The following is a 17,850-nucleotide window of genomic DNA, read 5'->3' as shown; positions in this document are numbered from 1 at the left end:
GTAATTCTGCTATCACAGTATCAAATGCATTTTGCTACTCTTAGGATCCACCAATAAAGATTCCCCGGCTTTTGACCTGAAAGACCATGAGATTCAACAGCGTACTCTCACTCTGTCGCTTTCACACAACTAATAAATCAAATCTCCTCTACGCAGATAGTGCAAAACTGACACATCACCACCAAAAGTACCTGGAGAACCTGTTTGTCCATGTACTGGGCTGAGCAAGAAGCAGAAAGAAAGGCATTTCATGCTCTCCTCTTGTTTTCCCTAAAGTCCCTTTTGGCTCATCTCTCTTTTTGCAGCTGTAGGGAGCCTGACTACAACACTCAACCTCTTTTGCTTAATACCACTGTACACTTTTTCTAACACTTTGTGGAATCTTTAAGAAGAGGGCAGAGGTTCCACCCAGTCTTTTTGAGGAATGCTGTTTCAATGCATTTATACCAAATAACCCAGGTAAAAAAAATGCGTATCAATGTGATGGGAACAGCATGAAGAGCTACTTACTTCTTTACATACAAAAAATGGTGACTCAAATCCTGTTTCTCAGACATCAGCAAGCCAGTGTTAGGCTAGTAAGAAGCGTTATACATACCTCCAAAGCAGACTTTTGTACCGTAATTTGGCTGTAGACTCTAGACCCTTCTGGGCAAACAGTCTTCAGTTCGTCTTTATTGAGGGAGAAAAGCTGTGCACCCGTCAGCACACCAAGGCTGTTAACAGTCCTGAGGTCACAAGAAAAAGCAAGCAAGAAATAAGCAGAAATACAACAGGCTAAAGGGAAGAAGGTGGTTTTCTTCATCCCTCACTAGAACAGAGCTACCGAATCAAGTCTAAACTGCAAGCAAAAGAACACTTGAAGTCAATTCAGTACCTGTCATAGCCAGTACATTTTGGTGAAGGCTGATATGCACTTTTTTTTTTTTTCCAAAATACATATAGATATCTATAACCATGTAGAAATATATACAAATATATATATGCATTCATATGTATATAAATATATATTTGCTAAAACAAATAATATTTTCCAAGAGTGCAGCTGACACACCTTGATTTTCAGAAAGCTGCTTGATTTCAAAATCAGGAAGACCATACACAACTTACTGACAGGAAAATCATTTTTAGAAGCTTTCTTACATTTGTCCTCAAACTTACACAGGGTTGAATCCTTTGGACTCCAACCACGCTTTCACATCATCAGGTGAGGAATCGTAAGTGATGTTCACCACCGGGATGTTTGGCCGTGGCACGTGGAACTTCCTCTGGGCAGCACTGCGGCCTATGGTGAGCCGGTGAACAAGTTCATCCTGCACCTCCTCCATCTGGGATTTCCTGCCTAGAGAGAGAAGTGCCCCACAGAAATTATTCTCAAGGGTGCTTTACCAAGGCCAGGTGATTTCTTACACTCCACTTTAAATCTTAAACGTTTTTTTTTCTTTAAAGATTTACTCATTGGCTCTAATTGAGTTATTATTTTCCTTGATCCCCTGGGAAGATTTTGTTATTCCTAATCCATTTGCAAAACAAAATAAGCTAAATAAATATATTTAAGTGAGACCCTAGAAAGAAGAGATAAACTTGACGTTGCAGAAGTATGCAGAGCAGTCTAGCCCTCAAGCTGCACAGGAAAATGGGTACAGAAGGTTGTTCAATTGCCATAGTTTGAGTTTTTTCCAACAGAAATATGATATCGTGAAAATGAAAAAAAAAAAAAAAAAAAACAGAAGGAAGAAAATAAGATTCTTTTCACTGTGGAAAGTTTATTACTTTATTGCTCAAGTTTTTGGTGCAAATCAACCTAGGCAAAAAAATAAATCACAGCTACTGAAACATACCACCTTGCAGCTAACACATTAGTATAGTAATAAATTTTTTCGAGGGATTTTAAGAAAAGACCACAGAAGATAATTTGAATTCACTTAAAGCCTCAGCGGTGCAGCAATGGTTGGCTGACACAATGTCATGCTTCAATATAAAAATAACAACAAAAAAAAGTAGCTGACTGTCATATCAGAGACATTGGAACTGGGGCAAGAACTTTTTTTTTTTTAATTTATTTTTAATTAAAACCAAATTATGCAAATTTGCGTTCCCACAGAACCCTTTTGTCTGAAACATTCAGTTTTAAGGCTGGCCACTAGCAGACAACAAACTGAAATGCTTTTCATTCGTTTCACACAATCAATTATGATGATACTGACTTCTTTTAATACATAAAAGATGTTCTGTGGATGATTTCACAAAAAAATAGGTAGAACCTGAAAGGGTGAAAATATCCTCTCAGGCACAGAGAACATAATGATTTAACACCCTTAATCTCTCCATGCAGTAACTCTGGTCTTATTACAAAAATACTTTGACATGCAACTGTAAGTGAACTTGAAAATTCTCAGGATTTCCTTGTTTTTATTTTCCTTTATTCAACAGCCACATTTTCATACACAAAGAGTAACTACATCAACTTCTCTGATGCATTCAGGTGGCAAAAGTCATTCTTTTCCTCCTGTTACACTGACAGCAACAGAGGAAAAAGACACAGCATCATATGGAAAAACTGTAAGATATTAAAATTTTTCATTCTCTTTTTTCCTTTTATATTCTCCCAACACTTTTCCAAGGATCTACCTCTCTAGCCAGTTGGATCAATAAAAACAGGGCTTTTTTTTTTTTCTTTTTTTTAATAAAACCACCAGAAGAAGAAAAATCCTCATCTTAACTATTTTCTTTTCATAAAATAGCCCCAGGCTGAAAGTGGACAAGTATCTCTAGCAAAGCATTTGAGGCATTCAGACCCCATCAGTATTTTTTTTTCCAGAGTGTGAATTGGAAGCTAAAATGACGTGCTCAGTGGTACGTGAAGGTCTGAGAGGGGATATATGAATAAAACCTTTAGGCAATGTTAATGAAGCATGCACCAGTTATTTTCCCCAAACAGGAAGACAGAAAGAAAATTGCTATCGTCCTTCTATTTACACAGACTTTGAAAGACTTAGGTTTTATCCACACCAAGACTGTATCAGAAGATAAATATTTAGCTGGTAGGTAACAGATCCTTACTATTGTTTGATACGTTACCATAAACAAACAAAATACACTCAGTACCAACTGCTCGGTACCCTGATCTTTGCAGGGTGAGGTGGGTGCTCAGGCAGCAGCTGCACAGCAAGGGCTGCCCATTACTGTCACAGAGGCAGTTATTTTCCAAGGACACTGAGGCAGCTGAAGTCCATTGAGTGGGTTTGAGTTAAAGCCCCCAGTGAGGGCACGAATCTCAGGCATGGCCTCTGGCCTCACTGGAACCTGAGGGGGCCACAGAACATGTCTTGTAACCACTTGGTCTACAGCAACCCTTTGCACCTCATACCTACAGCCAGAATAGTTCCCCATGAACAGGGGAAGTTCATTCTCACTTTACACCTCTTTTATAACTGTTCCGGTTTCTGTTTTTTTGTTGTTGTTGTTGTTATCGTTGTTGTTTGTTTGTTTTATTTTACGTGTCAAATCACCCAACAGAGGACAAGGGCAGAAGCAGGCCCTACTGTTTCTTTGGGAAGCTGCAGCGAAGCACATTCCTCCCGCAAGGCTCAACTCCAGTTATAATTACCATCTTTAAAGTCTGTTCCATAAAAAAACTAAAAATGTCCCAGAGCCTTCCTGAGTTAGAGCTTTGGAGGGAGCTGGTCTACCTCCAGGCAATGCCAGAGCAGGCATATCCAAGGAGGCGTGCTTCCAATCCACCAGTGATGATGGGGAAAGAAGCCCTCTTCAGAAAGGATTACACTCAGTTCCAGTTTTTAGCTCAAGTGGAGGTCGGATTTTCTGATAAGGCCTGGGACTGGAAAAGCTGTCAATTCCTGAACTGCAAAAGCTATTTTAACAGCTACTGTGTTAGTAGATAGAGCAAATGCTTGCATAAAAGTTTCAGTTATTTTTAATCTAGGCAATTTCAGTGTTTAAAGTACATTTAGGAGAGAAATTATTGGCTGGTTAAATAAGCTATTTTAACCAAACTGCTTTTTAGTTGATACACAGTAGCAGCTTCAGCAGCAGCTATGTTTTAAAATTAGAGGGATGTCTAAAGCAGATTATTTCATGACTGCCACACACTGCTGGATGCAGGTTACCATGTTTTTCCAGCTAAAGGGCTACGGATTATATTCTCTCATCCCCCTGAGACAAGGAGGCACTAATTTGCTCAGTGGCCCACCAGTTGCTGTTGCTTTGACCAAGCTGAGAGGTCCTGATTATAAAAGATAAGACTCCTACAACACCATTACAGCATGGTTTCTATGCATCAGCCAGACCTGTAAGTCCTGTTACAGGCCTTGGATACATGTTTCAGAAAGGTACAAATTCCTTAGAAACATGGATGACCACTGATGGAAGTGTAAAAACAGTCTAACTGGTTTCAAAAGCGATTTGGATTGTAATGCAGTAACGATAACGCATTGCAAGCAAGCAATGTACATTAGCTAGAGTATCAGCATGGGCATTTACAGTGTTGAAAACCACTGACTGAAGATCCTAAGTAGTCATAAAATGAGAGGATGTACTGCTGTTTTAGGCCTAGCGTAAGTGCAGAAGTGTTTTGCTCCTACTCACCATCATATTTGTATAGAGAACACTGTACTTAGAAAATCAGTATTTTAAATAGGGGGTTAAAGTGAAATATTTCATAAAAATTTATCTGAAACACGAGGTTTTCAGGAATTCAAGGATTAAGCAAAAGATGTAGGGATGGTAGAAATATTTTTTTTTCTTGCTTCTTAAACAAACTTACGATCCACAGGAACTTGTTTGTTCCTCTGGCTGTCTCGTGCAACACTACCACCGCTGTCACTAGAGGTGCTGCTTTGGCGGCTGATGGTTGCAGGCGCCTTCGGCACAGGAACCGGTATAGGTGCTGGTGTGCTTGGAGGGAGGGGGACAGCTGCGGGCACAGGCGCAGGTGTTGGAGGCGGTGAAGGAGTAGCAGGAACTGGACTGGGTTGTTTTGCGGCATAGTCTGTCCTTTGTTTCTGAAAAGATGCAGAGAGACTTGGTTCAACAATAAAACTTGGACAAGAAGTTCGACAAACTCAGGCTTCTGAAGAAAAAGATGAGGTGCTTTGCACCAACTGATTTCATTTACTGAACAAAAACATCCTACTTGCCAGAAACAGTTTCAAAATTTGCCAAAGCTTGATTTGGTATCATTGTCAGGCATAGAACTCAGAACAATCACATCATATGAAATGCATTTATTTCTTTCAAACAGATTATTTCTATAAATAAAATTGTTTTAAAATTCTGAACTTTACTATCTGGCACTTTTGAACAACTTCCAAAATTTTTTAATTGTTGGAGTTTATCAGTTTAAAAACATATGTTTTATAGAAGTCATGTTAAAAATAGTGAAAAATGGACATGTCCAGCCACACCTAAGCCTGACTAATGATTTAACTTATGAACGTCACCAAATTGGAATAACACATTGTTTCTTAAGCTGCAGACAATTTTTAAGAGGTTCCTGCTCCTCCTACCTATTCAGGAGTGGCATTTCAGCTATTTGTATGAGCACTAACAAGCCACCTCAATGCAACAATGCAATTAAACAAACTCCATAATTCTTGGAATAAATTCACCCCAAAACTTTTCTAACAGCATGCAAATTATCTTGCTGTTAATAGCTAGCTGGCAGATGCCTCAAAATAATTTGGGGGAATAATTTCTTCTCTCCTTTGCCTTTAGAATGGTGCCAGTGACAGGAAGAGACATGCATATTCGCAAAGTAGTCCCAATGACAGGCAAGCCCAGAAACTTGCAACTAGCTTATGTTACTTTTTTCTTTCCAACAATTCCAATTTCACAGCTCACTGTTTTAACACTGCTCCCTCTCTGCAGTTTTAGAATAACACGGCTTGGAAGTTTAATATTAAAGTTTACTTGCTCAGTACTGATGTCTCATTTCTTAGTTATGAGAAGTCTGCTTATTTTGCTATGAAAATAGAAGAGTACATTCCCCAGACTCATTGCTCCATCCTGAAATAACATTTACTATTTCCTTGGAGGCTGAGGGGTTATGGCAGATCAAGTAGAGAAATATTTGTAGGAGCCATATGTTAGAAACTGAATAGCACATCACTGCCCTGTCAACAAGCAAACCTTTATAAAATGTCAACAACTGCCCTTATACAGGAATCCTCCACTTGGTGCATCTAACTGATGGGCAAGGCATTTTGTAGCGCATGTGAACTGGGATTGTAAACACTAATCACTACAGGGTTACACCAACCAAAAATTCATCCCATCAGGTTCTATAAAGCCTAGGAAAAAAAATGTATTTTGCTTCCCTTAGATAATTTTTCACTTAAATTGTAGTAGTCAGCTACTGAAGCAAACATATAGTCCTACAATACATTCTCCATTAAACCTTTTCAGTTTCTGTTCTTAGCATGTAAAAAAAATTCATATGGATCATTTTGTGTTCATCTGGTGCAGTGCACTGTGGAGAGGGTTTTTTAAAAAAAGTTATATACCTGACTTTTCAGTATTCTACTATTGTGATGTGAAGACAACAAAACACTTTTTAAAATAAAATCTCAAATGCCAAAAAAGTAAAATGTAGAATATAAGAGAACAAGCAGAATGTTGTATATTTAAGAAATTTACACAGAGATTTACTCTGATATATCCAAAATTATGTTAATTTAAGAATTTCACAGATTTTAAAATTTTCTAACAATATAAATAAAATCTGCCTTTTGTTCACGGATTCATATTTCTAGACTACTACCACCATGCTTGTCCTTGACCTTCTTAACCAACATGCAAAGAAAAAGCACCCCTCTTTATGGTAGAGAGGATTCATTACAAACCAATGCATAAACTGCATGTCACCACAGTCACAATCCAGAAGTGACAGCAAAACATTACATATAGCTCTCAACAGATGATACTAATGTTGTTTCTGAAACATGTAATCACATACTGCAATTACAAGCCTCATCAAAACGACTTACTGCATGCTGGAGTGAAAATAAAAACTGATCTGGAAACATTACTCAAATTCTAAATTTAAAAATGAAACAACATTGAAATACACTTCAATTTTTGTTGAACACTGCACAAAAAACAATTATACACTTGAATCAATTTAACATTACTTTTTTTTTTTTTTTTTGAACATTTCTTTCTTTAATTCCAGATATTCTGAGGACATCCACAGATTCATCCCATCACTTCTATTCATTGCTACAAAGAAAACAAGCATGCACTATGGAATTTGGTAACTACACAGTCTAAAAGAGTAATTTTTGAGGTTCAAATCAGAATAGTAATTTTGTTACCTCTGAAAGCTCTCCCAGCAATTGCTGTGAGGAAAATGGAGTAAATCATACCAAAGAGTATTGTTAGTAAGGTAAAAAGTAACCGCCTCACACATCTTTCCTGAAATTTCACACACACTAGCAATTTAAAAACAAAAGAACATCAGTGCTAATAATTACCTCTTCTTACTCACTAAGCAACTCATATAATGAGCTATTCTCATTTTTTTCTTTTGGACCATGAATGGAGTATTGGCTACTTCAACACTCATATGTGAAGCCATATCAGCAATGAGATCTTTTCAAAGCACCTATCCATACAGACAGAAACTCAGAAATAGATTTTTTTTAAAAAAAAGAAGATGAATATTTGTGATGATGCAAATGATATCACAACTGTAGAATATTGAGAATTAAATCAGAACAGGTATGGGAAAAAAGCCTATTTATTGGAGTTTAAAAATATTGAGTAGCTTACAAAACAAGGTAAAGATTGCTGCTGACAGACATGGAATCATACAGTCATATTGTACCTTGAGTTGGGAAGGACCCACAAGAGTCATCGAGTCCCATTCCTGGGTCCACACAGAACCACGCAAAAAAACAGACCCTATGTCTGAGATCATTACCCAAATGCTTCTTCAACGCTGCCATGACCACTTCCCAGGGTAGGCTGACCACCCTTTTGGTGCAGAACCTTTTCTTGACAGCCAACCTGAACCTCCCCTTTTGCTTGCAGCTCCATACAGTTACCTTGGGTCCTATTGCTGGTCAATAGGACCCAAGGGTCCTATTGGGGTACAAGCCTATTCTCTCACTAGAGAGAATAGGCTTGTACCCCCTTATTTGCTAATGAAGTACCTAGGACTGGGAAAGGAAATTTCAAGTGAGGTCTTTTACTTGAGTTGCCTTTGGTGGGCTCAGCTGTTACACAGAATCAGACAGCTGCCTATTAATACTACTAATACTATTATGAGGCACCTACTTTACACTTTGTGGGGTGTAAGGAATTTACGGTTTTACAGGATTTACAAATCCATCTTGCTAGAATCTTGCAAGAAGGAAAGAAATATATTAGAAGGAACAAATTAAAAAGTTTGAAAGAATTTACTTACACAGATTGTTATTAGCCAAGCATAGTCCCCATTTCTTACAAATTTATGTATATATTTGGGGAGCACGCTGTGGACTTTTAATTTTTAGCAATCATGCTCTTTTTTACAATTATTCATTACATTTCTGTTTAATAAATGCCATCCCATAATTTGGGATTAGATCAATGTTGAATTGGACACAAAAATAACCTTTCTTCTAAAGCCATAAAAAAGCCTTGGTCTGATGGCATCTTAAAGAGCATTTAATACAAAACAAAGTAAAAAAGATACTAGCTCGTGATCAAAAATTGTGACATCTCTTTGGCCATGACAAAATGAACACCTGGCAACTACATCTCTGCATTATCAAGCAATTCATGATCTGCAGGAAAGATACCAGTTGGCAAAAGATGAGTATGGCACTATGACACTAACTTGGAGCACAAATGCTGCGCCTGAGAGAAAACAACTTCCCACAGAGAGATATTTTCAGAGAGCTGCTAAACAGAGACTTGAAAGAAAGGTTTTGATGGTAGATCGCCAAGAAACCCAAAGGATGCTTGCCCCAAATGAAGTGGAGACTTTTATCTCAGTGTTTACGTACCAAAAGCATGACTCATAAATATACCATATCACTTCTGTGGACAGTCAAGGTTTACTAAAATAATACTAAAGGACTGCACTTGGCTTAACATTTACTGTCCGTGCCTCAGGATTTCATTTACATCACCGAGAAAATAGCTGCCTCACCACACAAAAGGTGTCATGAGATTAATTAACATACCCAGCAAGATACAAACCTCTATCCTAATTATGGTTTTCATATTTCTTTTTGAAAAGCATTAAGAAATATTACAAAAGGCACAGAAAATAGGAAATACCGTGATTAATTATTTTGTCTGTTCTCTGGGAATACTTGTACATAAGGAGAAGTTCAAGTACTAGGGAAACTGTTTATATTATCTGTAGAGGATGGTGAAGTATGACTGCTGTTCCACCATAAAGAGGCAGACTAAATGACCAACACCAAGGGAAACTGATAGTGTATAATTAACATTAGTGGAAGATATAAACAACCACCAAAAAGCTTTACCTGATCTACAAAAGTATTAAAAGCAAGGGTTTTACTGGAAATAATTCCAGACTTTTTTTTTTTCTCCTGACCAGAACAATGTTACAGACTCTGACTCACAAAGACAGTGAAATTACTAGGACATTGATTACAATGGTCCTGCAAGTATCATCTATAGGATCAGTTCATTGCTTCCAGGTAACTATATGGGATCTGGATCCTGAAAGGGGCTGAGAGAAGAATTAGGTTCTAATCTATCATGTGGACTCACAGAGGGAACAGAGTGAGAGTAAAACAAACTTTGCAGCTCTAAGAATTGTGATAATCAGCATCCATCTCTCAGAGGAAGGGTGTCAGCCTGTAAAATGACTGAATGGAAAAATAATCCATTTTATTATGAAGAAGAACCCTTAATCCTTCATAATAAACTGGAAGCTTATTTTGGTCAGCTATGCTTTGAAGTTCATTATCCTGAAATGAAACATGCTTCCCTTGTACATTGCACTTATCTGCGACAAAGAGTGGACCAGGGTGCTTGACACAGCTAGCACACCACTTTGAAAATAGTCCTTTGGAAACCAAAGACAACTCAGCAGACTGGCAGAAATCTGGACAGCACCAGGCACTCAGAGCCTGCTTGTGTTCAGGGTCTCTCAAAGGCACTGATAGGAACAGCTTCAATTTCCCTGCTCTGCCCACAAGCTCTCCTGTTTGACCTTGGGTCAGTCAGTAATCCCTTCAATGCCTCATTTCTCTCTGAAATAGCAGCAATGTCTCTTGGCATTGTTATGAAAATAGTGTTATGCAAAAAGATCCCAAACGAACCATGTAGCTATCACAAAGAAAGAGATGAATGAGTACATGCAGCAGTCCTAAAATTATCATAATCAACATAATGTTGAGAACAACATTACTGACATGTCTTGGTAAAGACTTCCTTTATCCTGTGTAATTCATTATATTCTTAAATACTTTTGCAGCTTTTAAAGCTCACATTTGAATACGATAAAGCTACAGCTGAAATAAACAATGGGCTGTAGGGAACAACCTGCCAGAGGGGAAAGAAAAAATTATCTTAGAAGTTGTTCTCTGTCCCTAATTTTCATGGCTTCCTGGAGAATGCTTCGTGAAAATGATTATTTTACTACTTCCTATGCCATGTAATTATTTCAAATAGAAAACATCAAAACCTGCAGTGCATTAAAATAAAAAAATAGTATAAGAACTTCTACTCAGTTCTATACTTATTTAGTCTGCTCAATATTTCTCAGCAAATTCCAAACACACAGAATTACATGCACTTAAAGAAAATAAGTCAGATCTTTAAAACAGGATTTGAAAAGCACTCTAGATGCATGCTTCACTTCACACAGAGCTAAAAAGCATAATCAATTTATAAAGAGCTCATGCCTTATTGGCAAACAATTGCACATAGGAAAAACTCAGAAATGATCTGATTAAAGCCCAGCAAGCTCAGGATACATCCTCCACATGATTGTGGGAGAAATAATACAGAACCTGTTTATCAAGAGACTTTCCATATCCATGGAAAGACTGGAAACACTGCAAAAGCTGCAGCTTTCATGATAACTCTGTATATGTAATTTGGCACAGTGGCACCTTCAGCTGGAACTTTTAGATGAGTCTGCAATAGACTTGTTAACAATAACATTATGGAATTTCTTGTTTTTCAGTCAACAGCTGGTACATGTAGGCACAAGGAACAAATATTAGACTAAATAACATTTAATTCAACTTTAAGTTTCAACAAAAGTTTGGCTTCCATTTGGACTTAAAGTCTCATTTAGAGTCAGGCTTGGAATTTCTGCTTAATCTGAAATTGTTTGCCTAATTTTTCAAAATCATTAGATATAAGAGGGAAGAAACAGATCTTATAAAATATGATCTTTTGTTTTATGAGCCTCCAGACAACTTAAAGTTGGTGTAAAATTATACATTACAACTTTATCCTTTAAGTCTTTAAATCCTTACTCAGGCAGACAATTGCACTGATGTAAGACTGGGGGGGGGAGATACAGGGTTTGGTGTTTTGTTTATTTGTTTTTTAATATTTTACCCTCTAATTCTGTTCGGCATATATATATATATAAATATACATATAAAGTTAATTCTGTGCTATAATGTGAAAGAAATAAAACCAAAATTAGTTTAGTAGACTAAATTGCTGATGATGCACAGGAATAATAATTGAAAATACCTGCTTTGTGAATTCAAAAGCAAAGACACCTGTTTTTTTACAACTCCAAAATTACTGTATTTAAATAGATTTGAAACTAAGATTGAAACACACACAAAGAGAGAAAATAAAAAGAAATAAAAAGAAAAACTAGTGTTCACTCTCCTAGAAGTAACAAAGAATACCCTACCTTAAATAATTCAAACTCCTTCTTTGGCATCAACAGCTATCAATGCACAAAGGATATTTGCAATTAAAATAAATGCATAAACATCCATTGGGGTGGAAATTACCACCTCTAAGTAAATAACCAGAAAAAAGCTCTAAAGGAAAAGACTTTGCTATATCTCTATCAACTTTATTCTCTTGTTAGACTCCATGCAATACAGAAATAAACTTCAGCCTGTAAAAGAAATATGCATCTTTTGACATATCAGTAGACTATGAAAATATTTTAGCTTTGCTGTGAATCTCTTCCTCCTTTGTAAACGCACAAACAAGTACACACACACTTTTGAAAAGAAATTTTGTCTCCCAAGGAGTTGATGGTACCTGGATGGCGCGGGTATACACAGGTTCTGGCAATCCTAGATCACCTTCATAATTCCTCAGAGGGTCCAAAATGTTGTTTGGCACAAAGCCTGCGTTGCCACTTTTATTCCGAACCTTCCACCACTGCTTTCTGTCATCCAGAATCTGAAATAATTTGGTAACATAATTACATATTTTTTCTGACTTTCCTCCTGCCAGCACTTACATCATTTCCAAACAAAATCATAACTTTGCCAGGTTCTGTGATTGTCAACAAATCTTATACAGATGTTACACAGCCCTGTAGGCTTCCTTGATTATCACCATAAGTAATTCTACATCATAGTAGTTCACTTTTCAAAATGTGGCTCTCAAGAAAGGATATTGTAGAATAGCATGCAAATGAACCTGTGTGAACTCAGACGTGCAGGACAACACAGTGGAATAAAAATCAAGTACTTGTACAGAGAGGCTGGCACCCAAGGGAAAATGCATGACTCTGCTATGGCACAAATTTGGAGAGTGCATTTCTGAGTAAAGAAGGAATTGGAGCAGGATGGCCAGCAGAAATTTGTTTTCTGACTATGAGCAGAGCAGCCTTATACACAACATTTTCTCTGTTACTTCTTCCCCTCTACATTTCTGTCCGTCTCTCAGGGTACTATTGCTTCCAGGAAAGGACAGTCTTTCACTGTGTGTACACAGGTAGTGTTTGACAGAGCCACTTATTTACATACTACCAAATGATGATTTTAAATGAGAAGACAGAAGAAACACACAATTATATTACAGCATGAATCTCCAGAGCAATGAGCCATAAGTCAGCACAGGATTTCTGTTTATCTTGTCTACGACGCAAAACAAATTAATTGAACTTTCCATATTAATGGAGATCAATCAGATAAAAACACTGAAGTCCTTACTGCTCCCACAGGAAAGGTACCCTCAGTTTTGACTAGTACCAGAAATTTATGTCATCTCTTTGCAAAAAAGTTACCTCTACTATCTCTTCTTTCATGACAGAAAGCTCACTGTTGTTTCTTGCCATAAACTCATACTTGCATTTGGCATATTTCTTGGACTGCGTTTTATTGTGTGCTTCATAGTTTCTGCAATGTAAAGATCAGACTATTGTTCAGTGAGACATTCAAGCAAATAAAAATATAGATAAAATGCCCTCCTTCAACAACCCGCAAAACATTTAAACAGCAAAAAAGAACATAACTTGCTGTTGCTGTAGAACTGTCTATTCACAACATACTTACTAAACACGTACACATCACATTACATCACACACATACACAAGAAAAGAAAAAAAGAAAAATGTGGTTGAGCTGCATGAACCTTAAGAACCGATAATCTTTATTGGCCCACTGCTTGCAATGTGTATGATAATTACTTGGATTTGCAGGTGCCATTTTATTAAGATAAATATACACATTATATTTAGTCTTATTTCTTATAGAAAACTACAGTAGGTTAAACAATCATTTCCCATACTAATAAATGAATATGCTTAGTATACACTTAGTATCTTGTGCTTTGCACAAAATTGTATTTCTAGCATTTGTTATAAATTAAGCTTCAAGTCATTGATACCAATAACTTGATACCAATGAAGAGACATTGATACCAATGGAATTAAACTCCAAGAAATGCTTGCCTGCTGCAGATCAGTTTTCTTAATTATTTATAATATATCATAACCTCTAAGAATCTCAAATTATTGCATCAATTAAGAGCAGGGTTCATTGTAAAATAAAGCATACCACAGTATACATCAGCAGCATTCTTTTCCTTGAGGAAAGATCTGTTCACATTGCCTTTGGGTAACAAGTTACTAGTTTCTTTAATGTGCTAAGTGTAAATAACACTTAAAAACCCAAATCCTTACCAAACAGTAAAGCTTAAAACAAAACAACGATAAATAAATAAAACAAAAACAAAAGAGAAAAAAAAAAAAAAACAGCAAAAAAAAAACCAAACAAACAGAGGTTTGGTATACAACATCACAGCACAGGGATACAAATGCAGATGTCTGCTGATGTTGGTGCTGTGCAGCAATGGACCCCAGGTGTGTGCCTCAGCAATCCAGGAGTTACCTAGCTATTGCATGGCTGTGGAGAACTGTCTCACTTGACTTGAAGAGCAGAACAAAGAAACAATCATACTGAGATTGAAAATTTTGAAAGAAAGACAAAACACTTAGAGCATTTAAAGGAGAGAGCGAAAAACATGGGATAAACCACAGCCCTCATAACACCCTATTATGAGGTTTAGAGACATGTGAGTAATCCCAATTTATTCAGCCACCCACTCAAAATTTATATAGTTTTGAGGTGCTTTCTTATTAGTTTGGTGATATGACTAACCCACCTCTGAAGGCAGTATTACTGGTAGACTGCCTTTCCAATCTCATTTTATTAACTGTGTCTTCCTGCCCAGTCAACTGCTAGATATCTCAATCTCTCCAAAAGACATAACTCAGGAAGGATTATTATTATTAATAATATTATTATCATTAATAATAATACTAATTATTATAAATATAAATAAATGTGTTTATAATAATAATATTAGTCATAATAATAATAAAAACAACTTATACACTTATGCTTCAGTCTTACCCCATTCTGTTGCAATCAACCTCAATATCCCCAGAACATGGGCTGGACAGTGGCTATATATTGCTGTAGAGATGATAACAATTCAAGCCCACCTTAATGAGCCAAACTGTTTACTTTGGGTACCCAGAGCTTCCGTCCACCAATCTTCTGCTGCCTTCTCCTATTGCCTGCCAGATATGCTGTAACTGCAGCTCTGCTGTGCACGCTGCAGGAGAACCTGGTAGATTGCACTGAACCCCAGGGTGCTGTTCCAGAAATGACAGTACAAAAACAGCCACATGGCATGCTGTATTGAAACACCATACAACTTTTTGAAAAACTGTTCAGTGCTCTTTCAGCATCAGAGCCCCTGATATAGCTAGTAACACCCTGGAAGTTTAAGATCATGATGCTTAGTTTAAGTCACCTGAGGAAAGCATGCCTTACTGGAGGTCCTGGCACATAAGGCTCACTCAAGTTCTCTGTGATTTTGTGCTCTTTGGACAACGTGTCACCTGCACGTCTCTGCACAGGTAGTGGGTGGCTCAGTCACTGCCTTCAGACTGCTTGTGAAAACCAGCTTTCAACAAGGACCAGCAAACAGTGGCTGAACCATCCATCTTGTACTTCTTGTTCCTTTCCCCCAAACCTGCTTCCCTCTGCACCTGCTTCTTCACAGGTGCTTTACAATTTATCTTTAAGTGGAAGTTACTAAGGGTAATACATATTAATAGCTTTCACCCAATAAGGAACTCCTCCCAGGCATGTATTAAGAGAGCCAATTAACAAATGGAAGTTTACATCGCGTTGGATCAGGAGATAGTGGCACACCATAAATGTCTGCATCAGTACCAGCCATCTAGACTCCCTCCTGCCATCAGTGGTGAGAAACAGGCACCACCACTGCATGTCTCATTTCACATCTTTCAAAAGACTGACTTCACCTGACGTGACCTGATTCTTAGAAATGCTCCTTTCTCTTTGCCCACTACAAAGGAAGCTTGGATGACTCATTCTGTTACAGCCAGATACGCTGATATCATCAATGGGTCAATGCAATAAGCCCCATTCTTTAAACCTGAAACAGAGGCAACAGCCTTTGCATTGCTTTCAGTCTTGCTCCGAAAGGACAAAACAGGTCTTATTGCATTACAAGATAAAAGAATTTCTAGCGCAAATCATTTAGATTGCAAGCTGAGTGGTCCTCAGACAAGAACCCTCAAAGTAACCAAGTTAGAGAAAATGTTTAGAGATGACCATTACGGTTGCTGTTGTTACAAAGAATAAATCCAAAATTCAGAAAAACAATGGAGTCTTCACCTTGCACACCACTTGGGAATTTGTTTGCGTGCAGATTAACAGCAGCATCTTTTAGTTTGTAGCTCAAAAATTAGGGGTTATGCAAATTATGACTCATATCAACACTGTTTTTACCAGCAATCTGATCACAAAAGTTTAGCTTAAGCACCTTCCATGGCACATGAGCTAAAATACTCTTCAAGTGGTGCATAAGGAATACAGTTTGGTGTGGAGGCACAATTCTAGCACTACTTTACTGATTTACTTCCACAGCTTTTACCAGCAGAAATTCTCCATGCCGACAGGGCTGAGACTCCAAGGATCACTGCGTTTCACCATTAAGATATTCAGATTTAGGCTAAAATGAAGGGGATGAAAGAGGATGTGCAAGAAGACCGTGGTTGCTATGCAAACATTTTGTAGCTTTGTTCATAGTGAAAACGGAAGAAACAATCAGTTACTATTCTGGAAGTGGGCATTCATACACCAGCCCAGAACATCAAAAGCAGGATACTAAGGAGCAGCAAATAAGCAGCTAAACAAATCAAACAATCATTCAAAACAAGGACAGATGAATCTGAGTGTACTTGTAATTCTTTGTATTTTCAAAGAGAGCAAAGAATAGCTTTAAAAAAATTTGAAAAAAAAAAAAAAAACAGAAAAAAAATAAACCCAAATAGCAGGATCCCGTGTTCTCTATCAGACTGGAATTTTGCTATATCATTTTTGACAAAGGCAAGAATTTCACAGCATACATAAACATGTTTCATAGAAATGATACTGAAAGAGTCCTATGGATGTGCCTGGGAGAAGCAAAGGCAGAACAGCCACTGCTAGCCAGAGTGGCTGCCTTACAGAAATAAGGATCTGCTCCAGGCACAAACAGAGGTGAACAGAGACACCACCACCCCAGCAGCAATAAGTCGGGACAGTTATCCACAGCACCACGTACGACGTTGATTCAGTGTTACCTATCTACATGTCGGCTAACAGTTTGCTTAAAGGCAGCAACAGCTGCCCCTTGGTCCAGCAGAGGCCCTCTTTTGTACACTGTGTTACTGAATGCATACCCATCAGATGGAGGGTAGTCGGGAACACCGGGAGGCTGAAAGACAAAGAAGAGACAAAACCGAAGAGGGGATTAGTGTCACACACAGCAACACACTGCCTGTTTTGCCTAATCCAGAGCCCCCGTGCTCCCTGCCAGCACTCCCATGTCCTTGTTCTCAGGTGCTCACATTCTGCTATGAAATGTTAATAGCTTCTGCATTTAAAATACGTACGCAGAGAGATCAAAAGAATAAAAGAATTTCAGTCCTAAGTCATCCGCCTGCATTAATATTACAGTAGATATTCTTTAGAAAAAAAAAAAAACAGTTCTCTGGGGCAAGGTCCACGTCATCTCTTAGGTATCGCTACAGCAACAAAAGTTATAAACAATGCCTGAATGACTTTAAAACAAACGGCACTGAGAAACTGCTCTGAGCTTTTGTTCTATACGTACACTTCAAGCCAGAAAACTCTAGCTAGCTAACCAGAAGTGTATGTCAGAAATAAACCTCCCAAGTAAAATTATCACCCTATTTCAGGATCATAATATCAAGTGGCTCATTTATGTCACCCTCTCACAGAACATGATTGAAGTCAAAGAAGAAATGCAAAAAGGAAGGTAATACTTCGTGTAATTAAGGATCATAATTAAAGGAAACAATCACAACTTATTACAAGCACACAGAGA

General features: G+C 37.7%; 1 protein-coding gene across 7 annotated transcripts in view; it reads right to left on the bottom strand.

Moving 5' to 3' along the window:
- Positions 1-17,850, bottom strand: part of EPS8 (EGFR pathway substrate 8, signaling adaptor) — a 133,552-nt gene that overhangs the window by 5,957 nt on the left and 109,745 nt on the right. For 6 of the 7 annotated variants that reach the window (XM_068659975.1, XM_068659935.1, XM_068659961.1 and 3 more), the window contains 6 exons: positions 17,084-17,217; positions 13,205-13,316; positions 12,229-12,372; positions 4,787-5,024; positions 1,162-1,342; positions 599-728 (listed from right to left, as the gene is read on the bottom strand). In XM_068659975.1, the coding sequence (XP_068516076.1) occupies positions 599-728; positions 1,162-1,342; positions 4,787-5,024; positions 12,229-12,372; positions 13,205-13,316; positions 17,084-17,217 (939 nt within the window). The remainder of the gene's footprint in view (positions 1-598; positions 729-1,161; positions 1,343-4,786; positions 5,025-12,228; positions 12,373-13,204; positions 13,317-17,083; positions 17,218-17,850) is intronic. The other variant, XM_068659985.1, reaches the window with a different exon arrangement.

Source organism: Anas acuta, chromosome 1 (genome assembly GCF_963932015.1).
Source record: "Anas acuta chromosome 1, bAnaAcu1.1, whole genome shotgun sequence".
NCBI classification, from domain to species: domain Eukaryota; kingdom Metazoa; phylum Chordata; class Aves; order Anseriformes; family Anatidae; genus Anas; species Anas acuta.
This window is presented reverse-complemented; position numbering and strand designations above follow the sequence as displayed.